At 37.5% G+C, this 19,772-nt stretch overlaps 1 protein-coding gene across 1 annotated transcript in view; it reads left to right on the top strand.

Moving 5' to 3' along the window:
• Positions 1 to 19,772, top strand: part of SMG1 (SMG1 nonsense mediated mRNA decay associated PI3K related kinase) — a 107,569-nt gene that overhangs the window by 37,500 nt on the left and 50,297 nt on the right. The window contains exons 10-23 of the mRNA XM_017663326.3: positions 3,796 to 3,969; positions 5,595 to 5,819; positions 7,040 to 7,141; positions 7,832 to 8,101; positions 9,607 to 9,737; positions 9,904 to 10,065; positions 10,505 to 10,623; positions 11,076 to 11,163; positions 11,254 to 11,355; positions 11,842 to 11,982; positions 12,542 to 12,741; positions 13,162 to 13,358; positions 13,515 to 13,676; positions 14,433 to 14,587. Of these exons, the coding sequence (XP_017518815.3) occupies positions 3,796 to 3,969; positions 5,595 to 5,819; positions 7,040 to 7,141; positions 7,832 to 8,101; positions 9,607 to 9,737; positions 9,904 to 10,065; positions 10,505 to 10,623; positions 11,076 to 11,163; positions 11,254 to 11,355; positions 11,842 to 11,982; positions 12,542 to 12,741; positions 13,162 to 13,358; positions 13,515 to 13,676; positions 14,433 to 14,587 (2,228 nt within the window). The remainder of the gene's footprint in view (positions 1 to 3,795; positions 3,970 to 5,594; positions 5,820 to 7,039; positions 7,142 to 7,831; positions 8,102 to 9,606; positions 9,738 to 9,903; positions 10,066 to 10,504; positions 10,624 to 11,075; positions 11,164 to 11,253; positions 11,356 to 11,841; positions 11,983 to 12,541; positions 12,742 to 13,161; positions 13,359 to 13,514; positions 13,677 to 14,432; positions 14,588 to 19,772) is intronic.

Consider the following 19,772-nt stretch of genomic DNA (forward strand, 5'->3'; position numbering starts at 1 on the left):
TGTTAGTATTTGCTTCACATATGCTGGTGCTCCTGTATTGGGTGCATATATATTTAGAATGGTTATATCCTCTTGTTGGACTGAGCCCTTTATCATTATGTAGTGGCCTTCTTTATCTCTTGTTACTTTCTTTGTTTTGAAGTCTATTTTGTCTGATATTAGTACTGCAACCCCTGCTTTCTTCTCACTGTTGTTTGCCTGAAATATGTTTTTCCATCCCTTGACTTTTAGTCTATGCTTATCTTTGGGTTTAAGGTGAGTTTCTTGTAAGCAGCATATAGATGGGTCTTGCTTTTTTATCCATTCTATTACTCTATGTCTTTTGATTGGTGCATTAAGTCCATTTACATTTAGGGTGACTATTGAGAGATAAGTACTTATTGCCATTGCAGGCTTTAGATTCGTGGTTACCAAAGGTTCCAGGTTAGCTTCTTTAGTATCTTACTGCCTAACTTAGCTCGCTTATTGAGCTGTTATATACACTGTCTGGAGAGTCTTTTCTTCTTTCCCTTCTTATTCCTCCTCCTCCATTCTTCATATGTTGCGTGTTTTGTTCTGTGCTCTTTTTAGGGGTGCTCCCATCTAGAGCAGTCCCTGTAGGATGCCCTGTAGAGGTGGTTTGTGGGAAGCAAATTCCCTCAGCTTTTGCTTGTCTGGGAATTGTTTGATCACACCATCATATTTAAATGATAGTCGTGCTGGATACAGTATCCTTGGTTCAAGGCCCTTCTGTTTCATTGCATTAAGTATATCATGCCATTCTCTTCTGGCCTGTAGGGTTTCTGTTGAGAAGTCTGATGTTAGCCTGATTGGTTTTCCTTTATAGGTGACCTTTTTCTCTCTAGCTGCCTTTAAAACTCTTTCCTTGTCCTTGATCCTTGCCATTTTAATTATTATGTGTCTTGGTGTTGTCCTCCTTGGATCCTTTCTGTTGGGGGTTCTGTATAATTCCATGGTCTGTTCGATTATTTCCTCCCCCAGTTTGGGGAAGTTTTCAGCAATTATTTCTTCAAAGACACTTTCTATCCCTTTTCCTCTTTCTTCCTCTTCTGGTATCCCTATAATACGAATGTTTTTCCTTTTGTATTGGTCACATATTTCTCTTAGTGTTGTTTCATTCCTGGAGATCCTTTTATCTCTCTCTATGTCAGCTTCTATACGTTCCTGTTCTCTGGCTTCTATTCCTTCAATGGCCTCTTGCATCTTATCCATTCTGCTTATAAATCCTTCCAGGGATTGTTTCACTTCTGTGATCTCTTTCCTGACATCTGTGATCTCCTTCCGGACTTCATCCCACTGCTCTTGCATTTTTCTCTGCATCTCATCCCACTGCTCTTGCATTTTTCTCTGCATCTCATCCCCTTGCTCTTGCATTTTTTTCTGCATCTCTGTCAGCATGTTCATGATTTTTATTTTGAATTCTTTTTCAGGAGGACTAGTTAGGTCTGTCTCCTTCTCAGGTGTTGTCTCTGTGATCTTTGTCTGCCTGTAGTTTTGCCTTTTCATGGTGATAGAGATAGTGTGCAGAGCTGGTACAAGTGACTGCTGGAAGAGCTTCCCTTCTTGTTGGTTTGTGGCCTTTTCCTGGGAGAATAGCGACCTCTAGTGGCTTGTGCGGGGCAGCTGTGCGCAGACAGGGCTTCTGCTTCCTGCCCAGTTGCTTTGGGGTTTATCTCCGCTGTTGCTGTGTGCTTGGCCTGGCTGGGGCTGTTCCTCCAAAATGGTGGAGCCCCGTTGGAGGGGGAGCGGCCAGGAGGCTATTTATCTCCGTAAGGGGCCTCTGTGCTCCCTGCTGCCCAGGGGGTTAGAGTGCCCAGAGATCCCCAGATTCCCTGCCTCTGGTCTAAGTGACCTGTCCTGCCCCTTTAAGACTTCCAAAAAGCACTCTCCAAACCAAAACAACAAGCAACAATGAGAGAGGGAACAGAGAGAATGGGAAAAAAAAAAAAAAAAAAAAGGAAAAAGCAAGCGATTTTTTTTTTTTTTTTTTTTTTGTCCTCAGGTGCCGGTCCCAGGCACTCGCTCTCTGGTCCTGCTGCCCTGTCTCCCTAGCACCAGGGTCCCTGTCCTTTCAAGGCTTCCAAAAAGCACCCACCCACTGGTCCCGCAGGGAAGGAACGCTCGATATTCTTTGTCCTCAGGCACTGGTCCCAGACACCCGCTCACCAGTCCCGCCGCCCTGCCTCCCTAGCACCGGGGTCCCTGTCCCTTCAAGGCTTCCAAAAAGCACTCGCCAAAAAGAGAGAAAAAAAGGGGAAAAACGCGCGATTTCTTCCGTCCTCAGGTGCCGGTCTCAGGCACCCACCCACCGGTCCCACAGGGAAAAACGCGGGATATTCTTTGTCCTCAGGTGCCGGTCCCAGGCACCCGCTCACCAGTCCCGCCGCCCTGCCTCCCTAGCACCGGGGTCCCTGTCCCTTTTAGGCTTCCAAAAAGCACTCGCAGAAAAGAGAAAAAAAAAGGGGAAAAACGCGCGATTTCCTCTGTCCTCAAGTGCCGGTCTCAGGCACCCGCCCACCGGTCCCGCAGGGAAAAACGGGGGATATTCTTTGTCCTCAGCGCTGGTCCCAGCCACCCACTCACCAGTCCCGCCACCGTGCCTCCCTAGCACTGGGGTCCCCGTCCCTTCAAGGCTTCCAAAAAGCGCTCGCCAAAAAGAGAAAAAAAAAAAAAAAGGGGAAAAACGCGCGACCTCCTCCGTCCTCAGGCACCGGTCTCAGGCACCCGCCCCCAGGTTTCGCAGGGAGAAACGCGGGATATTCTTTGTCCTCCGGCGCCGTTCCCAGGCACCTCCTCACCGGTCCCGCCACCCTGCCTCCCCAGCAACGGGGGCCCGTCCCTCTAAGGCTTCTAGAAAGCGCTCGCCAAAAAAAAAAAAACCGCTCCGGTTTCTCTCCACCCGCCGGGAGCCGGGGGGAGGGGCGCTCGGGTCCCGCCGGGCCGGGGCTTGTATCTTACCCCCTTCACAAGGTGCTGGGTTCTTGCAGGTGTGGATGTGGTCTGGATGTTGTCCTGTGTCCTGTGGTCTCTATTTTAGGAAGATTTTTCTTTGTTATATTTTCATAGCTCTATGTGTTTTTGGGAGGAGATTTCCACTGCTCTACTCACGCCGCCATCTTGGCTCCGCCCCCTGTTCCTAGCCCCTTTTTAAAGCTGACCTGCATTTCTGAAGCTGCCCTTTCTAGTTTGTAGAGACTTCTCCCCTTGGTATTCATAAAATCTAATTCTCAATTGTTTCGGTGCTTCATTAAATGGCACTATATATTCTCGTATCTCATATTTTGCTGATCTTTTCCTTTGAGTATGTCTTACTTTCTCAACTGGATTACAGATTTATAAGCCAGATCTTATGCTTTTTAACAACCCTCCTTCCCTGCTCTGTGTGTATAATGTTGGTGTGGAGTACTCATTGTTGAGTTGAGTGGCTCAGAGAATACTTGGAATGAGATTTTAGCAGAAACCAACTCAAAACGGCAAGGCTTTCTGGCTCCATTTATTCCTATATATAGCTAGAGTGTGTGTACTAGAATCTGTTTTTTTTCCCCAGTATGTATCTGAGTTGGTACAAGAGGTTAATTCCTTAAATCTTTTTTGAGGTTAATACTGGCTTATGTAAATATCAACTTATTTAGAGAAGTAAAAATCCACTTTTACATTCAGATTCATGTTTCTTTTCCTCATAGGCCAAAATTCCTGTATTTGTAAAAATCTATTATAAAGTTAATTAACTCAAAAATTGGGGATTTTTTTAAACACTATTTTACTTAAATAAGAATGCTGTGAATTCTCATCTAGGACCTCAGCCATGTGGCCACTGGGGAATCAGTGGATGAAGACGTACCTCCTCCATCAGTGTCATTACCAAAGCTGGCAGCCCTTCTCCGGGTATTCAGTACTGTGGTGAGGAGCATTGGGGAACGTTTCAGCCCAATTCGGGGTCCTCCAATTACTGAAGCATATGTAACAGATGTAAGTGTCTTTTGGAGTTTTAAGTATGATTTAAAAATAAAATCACTCTGTATTGTAAATGCTTCTCTTTACCTAGTTAACTATGTTATTAACCCTTCATTTGTTTAGTATGTATATATGAATGTGTCTGGCTGTTTTCTTAAATAGCCGTAAAGTAGGGAATCCTATTACATCATATGCTCCGCTCCTCCCCCACCACTACCCTCGCCCTTTAAAAGAAGGCCACTCTGCATTAAAATGTCCATGAACTTTTCTCTTTGGCAATCCTTCACAGATTAATTTATTCTTGTTTTTTGTACATACTATTAAAATATTTTGTTTTTTAATAATATTAATTATAACTTTGATTTTTAATTATTGAGTCTCCTGTTAGTTTTTCAACATATTAAGGATACACTATAGAGAAAGCCTAAAAAATAGTTATCTCTGAGTGTTACTGGGTGAAACAACTTGATAGCTTGACATAATATAAAGGATATAAAGATAACAATTTAAAATATATAGTAGTCTGAGACCCGTGACAACTAGATTGCCACATTCCAGCGGTCCTAAGTACGAGTTGCATTGTATTTCAGTCCAGGCGTGGTTCAGTGGAATAGACATGAAAAATAAGCATTTGTCACTGTTCTCTGCTTGAATAAAGCGAAAACATGCATGATACAGTCATAAAAGATTTAATCTAAATAATTAAAATCTAAAAAAACACATTGCTAGATAAAGTGGGATATTATATATGTACTTCCTGGTAAGTTAATTGCGTATTTGAGCAGAAATGTCAGATCCTGAAGATAATTAAAACCAGCAAGCAGACATTTGAAACCTCATTACAATGGTTTAATATCTTTGTTTCATTTTTGCTGTTTAAAAGGTGGTTTGATGACCGTGTCAGTGTTCACATAATGGCAGTTAGCTCAGATGTAAAACAAAAAGAAAGGAACATAGGCATTTTCCAGGGTAGTTATATATTTACTGTATTCTTTTATGAAGATCTTTAAGGCCATTGCCAAAAAAGGTCTTTTAGGCCTTTTAAACTTACATAGGTTTGTTCTGACTCATTTTTATAAAAAATTTAGTACATTAATACTATTATAGGTTAATGGGTTGTTTGGTTAGAAGGAATATTATTTTCATAGTCCTCAAATAGGTATTATATGTTATGAATGAGGTTACTTACCTTTACAAAGAGATGGTCAACACATGAATTTTCATAAGCTAGAGGTGACTCAGATGTTTGGTTTTAAAAGATTGGATACCAAAAGCTTTCAAGGAAGTTCTTTTCATGGTAGCTCATTCCCATGGTGTTAAGTTCTGGCCTATTTCATGATTATAAAGATTCTGAGCTTCAGCCATTTAGTGACTTTGGGGATTGGGATAGTAATTGAGTCCAAGGGAAATAGAGATTAGCAAATTACATTTTCTGTAACAATAATACTTGAGAATTTTTTAGGCAGGATCATTTTTGTATATTATACTACAGATAACCTTACTGTTCAGCCACAGAGAACTAGAACACTAAGAGACTACTAACAAGATAGGTAGTTAATTTTCATTTGAAAATACATTAAATAGAGAATACTTCTTGCTCTAAATTTTTTTAAAAAGCTGCTTGTTTTCCCCATTTGCAGGTTCTGTACAGAGTAATGAGATGTGTGACGGCTGCAAACCAAGTGTTTTTTTCTGAGGCTGTGTTGACAGCTGCTAATGAGTGTGTTGGTGTTTTGCTCGGCAGCTTGGATCCTAGCATGACTATACATTGTGACATGGTCATTACATATGGATTAGATCAACTGGAGAGTTGCCAGACTTGTGGTTCAGATTATATCATCTCAGTCTTGAATTTACTCACATTGGTATGTGAATTCTTTTTTATTGCTTTTTAATGTGTTGGTTTATTCAGATCCTTAAATATAAATTGACGGGGAAGAAATCAAGGCCCTAATTTGTCTTATTTATATAATCTAGGTTGCTTTTGCTCCAGTATCTATTTACTTTTAGTATTTGATAACTCATCTCAGTGTGGCATTTTTTTTTTCTTTTGATGGAACATAATCCTCCACATGAAACATTCTAGTATTCCTGATAAATACTATATAAGAGAAGGTACTTGTGAAAGCCATTGTGAAAGACCCTGCTTTGTTTTGTTTCCCATATGAAACACCTTTTATAGTTTTTATTCTTTCCTTGAGTGTGAATATTCCTTCTCTCCACTTTTTATTATGGACATTTTGAAGCATTTGAAGAAAAATAGAAACCATAATGAATCTCTGCATACTTAATGCTCAGTTTCTATAATTGGAAACACATGATCCGTCTGGTGTCTCATCTAGGCCTCTGCCTCTCTGCCTCCTCCTTGCTGTGCCGCATCCCCAACTGGATTATTTCAAAGCAAATTCTAGATGACATTCTGCTGAACATTTTTGCCAAACTTGTACCTCTTTTTGCCAATGGAAAAAAGTCCATATTTAAGTGCAAATACAGAAACTATTTATGTATCTAAACATTTTAATGTTACAATGTTAAGGCCTTAAAATAGCTTAGGCATATTACTTCTTTAATTAATAGACCTTTTCAGAGCAGTTTTTAGGTTTATAGAAAAATTGTACAGAAAGTAAAGTTCCCATATACCCTCATCCTATAACACTTCCCCTATTATTATTAATATCTTGCTTTAGTGTGTACATTTTTTATAATTGATGAGCCGAACTGACACATTATTATTAACTTAAGTCCACAGTTTACCTTAAGGTTCATTCTATGTAATATATATTCTTGGATTTGACAGATGTATAATGCCATATATTCACCATTAGAATATCATACAGAATAGTTTCATTGCCCTAAAAATCTCTTGTGCTCCATCTATTCATCCCTCCCTTCTCTTTGAACCCCTGGCAACCACTGATATTTTCACTGTCTCCAGAGCTTTGCCTTTTCCAGAATGTTAAACACTTGGAATCGTGCAGTAGTATCCTTTTTAGATTGGCTTTTTTTCTCTTAGCATTATGCATTTAAGGTTCCTTCATATCCTTTTGTGACTTGATATCTGTTTCTTTTCAATTTATTCTTTTAGATTGTTGAACAGATAAATACAAAATTGCCATCATCATTTGTAGAAAAACTGTTTATACCATCATCTAAACTACTATTTTTGCGCTACCATAAAGAAAAAGAGGTAAGTGATACTTTGCCAGTGACCTTTGATATGTTAGGTCACTGAGAAGTTTGACTTAAGTTGCTTAGTGGGCTAAATAATGAAATTGAGTAAAATGATAAATGTTTGACTTAAAATACAGTGGTTATAATGATCGTTTAACTTAATATTTGTTGACTGTCAAACTGTACACTTAGATCAGTGATGTGCCAGATATTCTTACCAGATTCCCGGAATTTGTTTTTATTAAGTCTGTTTCATTGAAATTTCATAAAGGTAAAACAAGCAGTTATATTTATAAAATTCTAAGTTCAGAAGTACTGTGTGTGTTGTAAATAAAATTTCACTGTTAGCTTCTCAACAGACTCTTAATTAACCACTGTAGATTTCCCAAGTAGTTTTAGGAAAACCAGTCTTAATAAACTACTGATTATATATGTGTTTTGGTATCAGTTGTTTTTTTTTTTTCTAAATTGGATGTGTAAGAACTTTTAATTTGGAGGACCCTTTCTTTGTAATGACACTTAAAAGACATTTTTAAAAGCTTACTGATATATATAGGTTCCCTAAGATTGGATTTTAAAAAATTGAGGTCCTTGGTGTTAGGGACAGTGAACTTGCTGATCTTAAATTGGATTTGCATCGTCACCATTATGCTGATACTAATTTATTTCCCATTTAATTCTCACTCTTCTACACTCCCTTTTTAAGGTTGTTGTCGTAGCCCATGCTGTTTATCAAGCAGTGCTCAGCCTGAAGAACATTCCTGTTTTGGAGACTGCCTATAAGTTAATTTTGGGAGAAATGACATGTGCCCTAAACAACCTGCTACATAGTCTGCAACTTCCTGATGCCTGTTCTGAAATAAAACATGAGGCTTTTAATAATCATGTATTCAATGTAGACAATGCAAAATTTGTAGTTATATTTGACCTCAGTGCCCTGACTACAATTGGAAATGCCAAAAACTCACTAATTGGGGTGAGTCTTTACTTGTAATATCTTTTGTTCACATTTAAGCCTCTTTTCATTGCATGTTCATCTATTCCATTTACTATTACTATCACGTTAGTGCATCTGTAGGATCACTGTAAGATAAATGGGGTGGTATTTAGGACATACCTAAATTAAAATTGACAGGAATATGTTCTTGCCATTATGTTTAGCTGCCTCCTTCCTTTCCTTGACAACCCTTGATAAGAATTTTTAAAATATTTGTGTTGTTTTATAGAAAATGTCTTCTCTGAATTTATTTGCTCTAGCATGCTTTAAGAAATGCATCACCATTTTTTACAGATGAAATTTGTATAGTTCTTTTAATATGCAGCCCTTTCTTCCTCTGGAACTTTTCTCCTCTCCATTAAAGTTCGTGCTTACAAATGTTCTTATTTTTGACTGCCTACTTTTCTGTAGGAGCATTTATATATTTCTTTTGGATAGAGAGTAAAGATTTTTTTATAATTATTTTTATGGCTTGTTTATTTTTCTCTCCTATTGGACCTTGCAGGGTTGAAAAATATTTCTAATGAGAGCAATGGGATATAACTAAGGGATGAAGTTTTCTAAGAGAAAAGGGAGGGAAAAGTCAAACTTTGATGTTTATACTTGCATACTCTTCTGATCAGATTGCCTTATATCATTCCATACATAGCTATTCCATCCCTTGCTGCTAATTATGACTTAATGTTAGAAGGCTGCAGTTAACTCTTACTTTTCTTTATACTTTTTTTGATTATGGAAGAATCACATTGTATACAGATTTGAGGAGGTTTATATCCTGTACTCTGGAAACAAGAACCGGGGGGTGGTAATGGGACAGGTAAAATGGATGATCTTAGCAGTGTGAGGGAGAAGGGGAAGATGGAAAAGGCTTCAAGTGGCTGGCAGGATGTGCCTTTTTTCTCACTGGACAGGACACCTAACCATTTGCAGTTTACAGAAAAAAATGGAGAAGAAATCTGCAGAAGAGGGAACAAAGGGCTTTGTTTAGACAAGGGATCAGCAAAGTACAGCCAGTGGGCCAAATCCTGCCCCATATGGTTTTTTTTTCTTTAAAAAAAAAACCTTATTGAGATAAAATACATATACCATAAATTACAATCTAAAGTGTGCAGTTCAGTGACTTATAGTATATTCACAGAATTGTGCAACCATCACCAAATATCACCTGTTTTTGTAAAGAAAGTTTTATTGAAACACAGCCTTTCTCATTCACGTTTAATTGGTGGCTGTTTTCCCATTGCAGTGGCCGAGTTGAGTTGGGCATTGGCAGCAGAAGTGCCCTACCACCCTCAAAAGTCTTAAGCTGTTTCCTCTCTTCTCAAAAGTGTTTGCTGACCCCCAATTTAGTGTACTAGATTGTTTCCAAAATTAAATATGTTATTTTAATTTTTATAAATGCGTAGATCTTATTTTGAAGGATAAACTCTGCATGCTATGTATGTCTTGAAGAAGCTAAATCTTTACTTTCTTTTGTATGTCATCAGATGTGGGCGCTGTCTCCAACTGTCTTTGCACTCCTGAGTAAGAACCTGGTGATTGTGCATGATGACCTGGCTGTTCACTTCCCTGCCATTCAGTATGCAGTACTCTACACATTGTACTCTCATTGTACCAGGTATCGGATGATAGATATAGTTCTTGAGAATCATTTTCTAATTTTTAAAGGGGAAGATGGGCCCTTTAAAGTATAGATTTTTAAGAATATATGTTGAGTTAACTTTGGGACTGTTTTTCTTCTAAAAAATTAGAGATGAAAAGATGATTCTTACTTTGTCTTCCAGGCACGATCACTTTATATCTAGTAGTCTTAGTTCTTCGTCACCTTCTTTGTTTGATGGAGCCGTGATTAGCACTGTAACTACAGCTACAAAAAAACATTTCTCAATTATATTAAATCTCCTGGGAATATTGCTTAAGAAAGATAATCTTAACCAGGATACAAGGTAACTAAGTAATCCTCTGTAATATTAACTGCTCCTAATTTTTATTAATTTAACTTCATAACTTGATAAGAAATGAAGACTGTGAAAGAGGTGGGACAGAGCACCTTCTTCCTTGTGAAGCACTTTATAAGTTGGTATGATTTCTTTTTCTTTCCCACAAGAATAATGTGAAATCTCCCTGCCATGCAGTTTTATAGAAGAATGTACTACAGAGATGTTTTAATATTCTTAGGTATAATTTATGCTCGTTTAGGGAGATTTTCTTAAAATGCATCCAATTTTTGACACAGGAATTTCAGTAGTTTCAGTGTTTGTTTCTTATTGCTTGAGATACTTAAAAAAAAAAGAAAATTAATGTTAAAAGGAGGTTTTTAAAGTTTTCTTTTCTTTTCTTTTTTTTTTTTTTTTGATGTAAAACCAACTATATTTTGTGTTTCAGGAAACTGTTAATGACCTGGGCTTTGGAAGTGGCTGTCTTAATGAAGAAGTCTGAAACATATGCACCTTTATTCTCTCTTCCATCTTTCCATAAATTTTGCAAAGGCCTTTTAGCCAATAGTAAGATACTGTGGTTCTTGAATTTTACTAACGCCTTAAAGGGATCCTTGGTAATGGGAGAAAGATAGTCACTTGAGCACTTTTCATGGCCTGAAATATGTAAATCCCATTTTAATGACATGCATAATCTCTTAATTTTTTTGTCATTCTTAATAACGTGAAAAATGTGTTTAGGTGTCACATTTTTAAGTTTATGTGAATGTTTATATGTTCCATATACTTGCATAAGTTATTTCAAAAAAAGTTTAGGGTGAAATCTTGTCACTTTAATTGGGTTTTGTTGAGTATCGTTTTCCCAGATGTACCACCAGTGACGGTTCCAGGCAGGAGCAGTTCCTAATCCATAGTAGGCACTTACTGTTTACTGAATGAATGAGTAGGTTTAGGAAATTATGACACACGGGCATACAATTTCTTTTGGCATACTGAAAGTATCTTTTAATTTTTAAAAGCTCTTACTGAAGATGTGAGTATCTGTCTGCAAGCATGCAGCAGTCTACACGCTTTGTCCTCTTCCTTGCCAGATGACCTTTTACAGAGGTATGGACTAAAGATCCTGTTGTTTGATCCTGACCCTGATAACTTGGAAATATTGCCCCATCTGTATTTTCTGTTTTCATTTCTTTGTAGGTGTGTTGATGTTTGCCGTGTTCAACTGGTCCATAGTGGAACTCGTATACGACAAGCATTTGGAAAGCTGTTGAAGTCAATTCCTTTAGATGTTGTCTTGAGGTATAACAGTTGTGTTGGGGCAAAGACATCCCACTGTGTTTTCATTGACTAGTCGTTAGTCTAGGAATAGACAACTCACCTATTAGTGAATTAATGTCATAGCTTGTATGGTGCTTCTCAGTGATTGAAATGTCAGAGGATCAAATTGTGCAGGTCCAGAAGAATAATAAAATTGTATATTTTTTATTGATTTATAATCACTTATATAGTAATAAGTACAGAGTAATTCATACAGTGCCGAAGTGTGTTTTTCAGTAGTTCGTTGTTTGAAAAACTAAACTGTAATCTTTTACTGATTTTCATTAGGTTAATTTTGCAGCTGTAAGAACCTTAAATTTTGAGGTTGTAATGACATCATTATCAATTTTCAAAGTCTCGGTTTTATTATCTTTTTACTTTGAAACTTAGCAGGGAATAACTCATTTACAGTATGAACTAACCTTTTAAAACATTTTACATAACAATGACTTTATTTTCTGTCTACAGCAATAACAATCACACAGAAATTCAAGAAATTTCTTTAGCATTAAGAAGTCACATGAGTAAAGCACCAAGTAACACATTCCACCCACAAGATTTCTCTGATGTTATTAGTTTTATTTTGTATGGGAACTCTCATAGAATGGGGTAAGATTTCTTTGACTCTTTCATGTGGGAAAAGTAATTTAAATACACTTGGCTGTCTTGACCCTATGCCCAGGTTTGAGAAGAAAATATGTCAGGAGTGACAGGATAAAAAGTAATAATTCTCAAATGGGTAGTTCTCATCAGTAAGAATTGCTTTAAAGATAGTATCTGAAGAAACAAAAATGGGCTTTTAATTTGAATGATGAAATGTGGTTGATAGCTAACTGATATGACCTTGTTATTGGTGCTTTGGGAGAGGCCTGGGGAGGGTATAGACATTCTGGAGATGTTCAGTTGCAGTGAATGCTTTATCCTGAGACCCAAATTGTGGTGAGCCATTTACCCTAATAATACATCTCTGCCATACCCCCGCCTGTTATAACTGTAAAAGTCCTCTTCAAAATGAGAGGTGGAGTTATTAATGCCTCCCAGTTTTATAGGTTTTGCCTTTTTGGAATAGGCAGAATTGTAGTCCCCCATTCCCATTTCCCTTGCAATGTTTTTGTCTTTTAAAAATGAAGTTGTCATTGTCTTTTAAATATGAAATTACTTTTCCCAGGAAGGACAATTGGTTAGAAAGATTGTTCTATAGCTGCCAGAGGCTGGATAAGCGTGACCAATCAACAATTCCCCGCAATCTTCTAAAGACAGATGCCGTCCTTTGGCAGTGGGCTATTTGGGAAGCAGCACAGTTCACTGTCCTTTCTAAGTTGAGAACCCCACTGGGCAGAGCTCAGGATACTTTCCAGACAATTGAAGGTAATTGGCTCTGTTTTCAAACTTTGTGACATAAATACTTCCAACCTTTACATTAAGAAAGAATGGGTTTCTTGTCTTTGTTAAAACAAAAATTTAAGAGTGTATGATTTTTTTCTGTAATACTTCATCAGTTAATATGTTAGATAATGTTTATTAGAATAAATGTTAATTTGAATAATTGTGTTGGCAACAGCATGGTTGTCTTTGTTCAGAAACTTCAGGGGTTTTCTGCAGAGAAAACTTTTCCCCCCTATAAAATGAAGATTTTTCATGTTGGGAGTTTTCATTTTTTAAGCGATGGATATACAGAGGATACTTGATAATTGTAAATTTGTGAAAGTATCACCAAGAACTTCTGGAATCTGTAAATATTTCTTTTAAATATTTCTTTCAAATTTGGTATGTTATCTTTGCTTTTAGGTATTATTAGAAGTCTCGCAGCTCACACATTAAACCCTGATCAAGATGTCAGTCAGTGGACCACTGCTGACAATGATGAAGGCCACAGTAGCAACCAGCTTAGACTTGTCCTCCTCCTGCAGTATCTGGAAAATCTGGAGAAGTTAATGTACAATGCATATGAGGGATGTGCCAATGCATTAACTTCACCTCCTAAGGTAGGTTTTCAGTGGGCTAAATGTTGCTTCTTAGCAGTTCCATGGTCAAGCCTGGCATTGTGTGCAGAGCTGAATTCACAAGAGATTTGTATATTTGAGACATCCGTACCTATAATTTGAAACAGTCCTGAGCTCGTCTTTCTCTTTACCTTAAAGGTTATTAGGACTTTTTTTTATACCAATCGCCAAACTTGTCAAGACTGGCTGACTCGGATCCGACTCTCCATCATGAGGGTAGGGTTGTTGTCAGGCCAGCCTGCTGTGACGGTGAGACATGGCTTTGACTTGCTCACAGAAATGAAGACAAATTTATCTCAGGTAAAGTGGCAGGTTTAGAGTTAATGATAAGTCTGTTAATTAGAAAAATTGGAGTTTAATTCCTTAGCTGTGATTTACTCTGGATAAAATAAGTTAAAACTTCTATTTATTTTGATCTAATACATTATAAAAGCAGTAACTTCACAGTCACTTATTCATATTTTATACTTAACATGTCAAAATATGCATTTCTTTTACTTAAGGGTTGGAAGTTTAAAGGTAGTTTTAAGACATTTGACTATAGAAGACATCATTAGATAATGTATGCAAAAGTATATATAATAATAACAGTGTTATAATGTATGGGGAAAGTACTAACTTGTAAGTGGGTTCAGTAAGTAAGTGGAATCCAAAATTAGCAAATGTGTAATAATTAAGGCAGTATTGTCAGTGACAACAGGCAATATTGAAACACATGAAATTAATCATTGTTTATGAATTCATGGGTGTTTATAATTTTTGCTTTGTATTTATTTCATATGTTACTCTGAGAGATGCCAGTTTAACTGTTTGGGTAACTTTTATTCTGTATAGAGTAACACCCATATGCTATTAGGATTCTGTCCATCATCTGGTAGCTACATTATATATAACATTTCAAGAACTCTAAACTAAATAATGTAATATCATTGTTGTAAATATAATTGTTAAATACATTTGACTTTACATTTGTGATCAGTAATTGTAAATTTAGCAGAGATTTGAATTTTAATGGTAGTTAATGGTCTGATTAATTTTTCTGAATGCCATGTGCAGGGGAATGAGTTGGAAGTCATCATCATGATGGTGGTAGAAGCACTGTGTGAACTTCATTGTCCTGAAGCTATACAGGGAATTGCTGTTTGGTCATCTTCTATTGTTGGAAAAAATCTTCTCTGGATTAATTCGGTGGCCCAACAGGCTGAAGGGAGGTAAGTTGGAAGGAAGGAAACAGGTGATAGGTTTCTTTGTGTATAAATCCTTTGTGTTAACTGGCTAACATGATAGTTAAGGGCTAAGACAGCTTTGTCCAGTTTCAGCAGTTGAAACTTGCTGTAAGTCATTTCACTGGGAGGTGTCTTTGGTCTGTTCTTTAATTAGTATGCAAATTTAGGTGTCTATCTTTTTTCTTTTTTTCTTAAGGTATCATTGATACACATTCTTATGAAGGTTTCCCATGAAAAACAATGTGGTTTCTACACTCACCCATGTTATTGAGTCCCCCCCATAACCCATTGAAGTCACTGTCCATCAGTGTAGTAAGTTGCCACAGAGTCACTACTTGTCTTCTCTGTGCTACACTGTCTTCCCCAGGACCCCCACATATAATGTACAATATCATCTCATCTGCAAACAGTGACAGTTTAAATTCTTCCTTGCCAATCTGGATGCCTTTTATTTCTTTGTGTTGACTGATTTCCATTACTACTAATCATAATACCCCTCAATCCTTTCTCCCTCTCTCCCCCACCTGCCCTCCCCCACCCATCCCCCTTGGTAACCAGTAGTACCTTCTTGGAATCTGTGAGTCTGCTGCCATTTTGTTCCCTCAGTTTTGCTTGTCTTGATACTCCACAAATGAAGGAAATCATTTGGTATTTCTCATTCTCTGCCTGGCTTATTTCACTGAGCATAATACCCTCTAGCTCCATCCATGTTGTTGCAAATGGGAGGATTTGTTTCTTAAGGCTGAATAGTATTCCACTGTGTATATGTACTACATCTTTATCCATTCATCCACTGATGAACACTTGGGTTGTTGGTTCCATATCTTGGCTATTGTAAAAAGTGCTGCAATAAATATAGGGGTGCATATGTCTATTTGAATCTGAGACCTTGTTTTCATTGTAAATTTCTAGTAGTGGAATTTCCGGGTCAAATGGTATTTCTATTTTTAGTTTTTTGAGGAACATCCGTATTGCTTTCCACAATGGTTGAATAATTTACATTCCCACCAGTTCTGCAATTTCGACAGCATTTGTTGTTCGTAGTCTTTTCGATGTTGGCCACCCTAACTGGTGTGAGGTGATACCTCATTGTGGTTTTAATTTGCATTTCCCTGGTGATTAGCGATGTGGAGAATCTTTTCATGTGCCTATTGGTCATCTGAATTTCTTCTTTGGAGAAGTTTCTGTTCATATCCTCCACCATTTTTAAATCGAGTTATTTGCTTTTTGGGTGTTAAGGTGTATGAGTTCCTTATATATTTTGGATGTTAACCCCTTGTCAGATATGTCATTTACAAATATATTCTCCCATAATGTAGGATGCCTTTTTGTTCTGTTGATGGTGTCCTTTGCTGTACAGAAGCTTTTTAGCCTGATGTAGTCCCATTTGTTCATTTTTACTTTTGTTTCCCTTTCTGAGGAGATGTGTTCAGGAAAAAGTTGCTCATGTTTATATTCAGGAGATTTTTGCCAATGTTTTCTTCTAAGAGTTTTATGGTTTCATGACTTATACTCAAGTCTGATCCATTTTGAGTTTACTTTTGTGTATGGAGTTAGGCAATAATCCAGTTTCATTTTCTTGCATGTAACTGTCCAGTTTTGCCAACCCAACTGTTGAATGAGGCTGACATTTCCCCATTCTATGTCCATGACTCCTTTACTGTATGTTAATAGAACATATATGGTGGGTTGATATCTGGGCTCTCTATTCTGTTCCACTGGTCTATGGTTCTGTTGTTGTGTCAGTACAAATTGTTTTGATTACTGTGTCTTTGTAGTAGAGCTTGAAGTTGGGGAGCATAATCCCCCTACCTTTATTCTTCCTTCTCAGGACTGCTTTGGCTATTCTGGGTCTTTTGTGGTTCCATATGAATTTTAGAACTATTTTCTATAGTTTGTTTAAGAATGCTGTTGGTATTTTGATAGGGATTGCATTGAATCTGTAGATTGTTTTTGGCAGGATGGCCATTTTGACAATATTAATTCTTCCTATCCACAAGCATGGGATGTGTTTCCATTTATTGGTTTCTCTAATTTATCTCGTGAGTGTCTTGTAGTTTTCAGGGTATAGGTCTTTCACGTCCTTGGTTAGGTTTATTCCTAGGTATTTTATTCTTTTTGATGCAATTGTGAATTGAATTGTTTTCCTGATTTCTCTTTCTGCTAGTTCATTGTTAGTGTATAGGAAAGTCACAAATTTCTGTGTGTTAATTTTGTCTCCTGCAACTTTGCTGAATTCAGATATTAGCTCTAGTAAGTAGTCTTGGTGAGGATTCTTTAGGGTTTTTTAATGTACAATATCATCTCATCTGCAAACAGTGACGGTTTAAATTCTTCCTTGCCAATCTGGATGTCTTTTATTTCTTTGTGTTGACTGATTTCCGTGCTAGGACCTCCAAAACTATGTTGAATAAAACTGGGGAGAATGGGCATCCTTGTCTTATTCCAAATCTTAAGGTAAAGGTTTCAGCTTCTCGCTAAGTATGATTTTGGCTGTGGGTTTGATATATATGGCCTTTATTATGTTGAGGCACTTGCCCTGTATACCGATTTTGTAGAGAGTTTTTATCATGAATGGATGTTAAATTTTGTCCAATGCTTTTTTGGGATCTGTGGAGATGATCATGTGGTTTTTGTCCTTTTTGTTGATGTGGTGGATGATGATGATGAATTTTTGAATATTGTACCATCCTTACATCCCTGGAATAAATCCTATTTGATCATGATGGATGATCTTTTTGATGGATTTTTTGAATTCAATTTGCTAATACTTTTTGAGTGTTTTTGCATCTATGTTCATCAGGGATATTGGTCTGTAATTTTCTTTTTTTGTGGTGTCTTTGTCTGGTTTTGGTATTAGAGTCATGCGGGCCTCATAGAATGAGTTTGGAAGTATTCCCTCTTCTACTCTTTGGAAAACTTTAAGGAGGATGGGTATTAGGTCTTCACTAAATATTTGATAAAATTCAGCAATGAAGCGATCTAGTCCAGGGCTTTTGTTTATGGCATTTTGCATTGAACCAGGTTCCTTTTTTTTTTTTTTTTTGGTATCATTAATCTACAATTACATGAGGAACATTATGTTTACTAGACTCCCCCTTCACCAAGTACCCCCCCACAAACCCCATTACAGTCACTGTCCATCAGTGTAGTAAGATGCTGTAGAGTCACTACTTGTCTTCTCTGTGTTGCACAGCCCTCCCCATGCCCCCCGCTACATTATATATGCTATTTGTAATGCCCCCTCTCTCCTCCCCCACCCCCCGTCCCTCCCTTCACACTCATCCTCCCCTTTCCCTTTGGTGACTGTTAGTCCATTCTTGGGTTCTGTGATTCTGCTGCTGTTTTGTTCCTTCAGTTTTTTCTTTGTTCTTATACTCCACATATGAGTGAAATCATTTGGTACTTGTCTTTCTCTGCCTGGCGTATTTCACTGAGCATAATACCCTCTAGCTCCATCCATGTTGTTGCAAATGGTAGGATTTGTTTTCTTCTTATGGCTGAATAATAATATTCCATTGTGTATATGTACCACATCTTCTTTTTTTTTTTTTAGTTTCTGGCTTCTAGTTATCTAACTTAGGGCAGGGTCCATGTACCACATCTTCTTTATCCATTCATCTACTGATGGACACTTAGGTTGCTTCCATTTCTTGGCTATTGTAAATAGTGCTGCGATAAACATAGGGTGCAGGGTGCATCTGTCTTTTTCAAACTGGGCTGCTGTATTCTTAGGGTTAATTCCCAGAAATGGAATTCCTGGGTCACATGGTATTTCTATTTTGAGCTTTTTGAGGAACCTCCATACTGCTTTCCACAATGGTTGAACTAATTTACACTCCCACCAGCAGTGTAGGAGGGTTCCCCTTTTTCCACAACCTCGCCAAAATTTGTTGCTGTTTGTCTTTTGGATGGTGGCGATCCTTACTGGAGTGAGGTGATATCTCATTGTGGTTTTAATTTGCATTTCTCTGATGACTGGCGATGTGGAGCATCTTTTCATGTGTCTGTTGGCCATCTGAATTTCTTCTTTGGAGAACTGTGTTCAGCTCCTCTGCCCATTTTTGAATTGGATTATTTGCTTTTTGTTTGTTGAGGTGTGTGAGCTCTTTATGTATTTTGGATGTCAACCCTTTATTGGATCTGTCATTTATGAATATATTCTCCCATAATGTAGGATACCTTTTTGTTCTATTGATGGTGTCCTTTGCTTTACAGAAGCTTTTCAGCTTGATATAGTCCCACTTGTTCATTTTTGCTTTTGTTTCCCTTGCCCGGGGACACATGTTCATGAAGAAGTTGCTCATGTTTATGTCCAAGAGATTTTGCCTATGTTTTTTTCTAAGAGTTTTATGGTTTCATGACTTACATTCAGGTCTTTGATCCATTTGGAGTTTATTTTTATGTATGGGGTTAGACAGTGATCCAGTTTCATTCTCTTACATGTAGCTGTCCAGTTTTGCCAACATCAGTTGTTGAAGAGGCTGTCATTTCCCTTACTGTATGTCCATGGCTCCTTTATCATATATTAATTGACCATATATGTTTGGGTTAATGTTTGCAGTCTCTATTCTGTTCCACCGGTCTGTGGCTCTGTTCTTGTGCCAATACCAAATTGTCTTGATTACGGTGGCTTTGTAGTAGCGCTTGAAGTTGGGGAGCAAGATCCCCCCCCACTTTATTCTTCCTTCTCAGGATTGCTTTGGCTATTCGGGGTCTTTGGTGTTTCCATATGAATTTTTGAACTATTTTTTCCAGTTTGTTGAAGAATGTTGTTGGTAATTTGATAGGGATTGCATCAAATCTGTATATTGCTTTGGGAAGGATGGCCATTTTGATGATATTAATTCTTCCTAGCCAAGAGCATGGGATGAGTTTCCATTTGTTAGTGTCCTTTTTATTTTTTTTAAGAGTGTCTTGTAGTTTTCAGGGTATAGGTCTTTCACTTCCTTGGTTAGGTTTATTCCTAGGTATTTTATTCTTTTTGATGCAATTGTGAATGGAATTGTTTTCCTGATTTCTCTTTCTATTGGTTCATTGTTAGTGTGTAGGAAAGCCACCGATTTCTGTGTATTGTGTATCTTATAACTTTGCTGAATTCTGATATTAGTTCTATTAGTTTTGGAGTGTAGTCTTAGGGTTTTTTATGTACAATATCTTGTCATCTGCC

Source organism: Manis javanica, chromosome 10, assembly GCF_040802235.1.
Source record: "Manis javanica isolate MJ-LG chromosome 10, MJ_LKY, whole genome shotgun sequence".
NCBI classification, from domain to species: domain Eukaryota; kingdom Metazoa; phylum Chordata; class Mammalia; order Pholidota; family Manidae; genus Manis; species Manis javanica.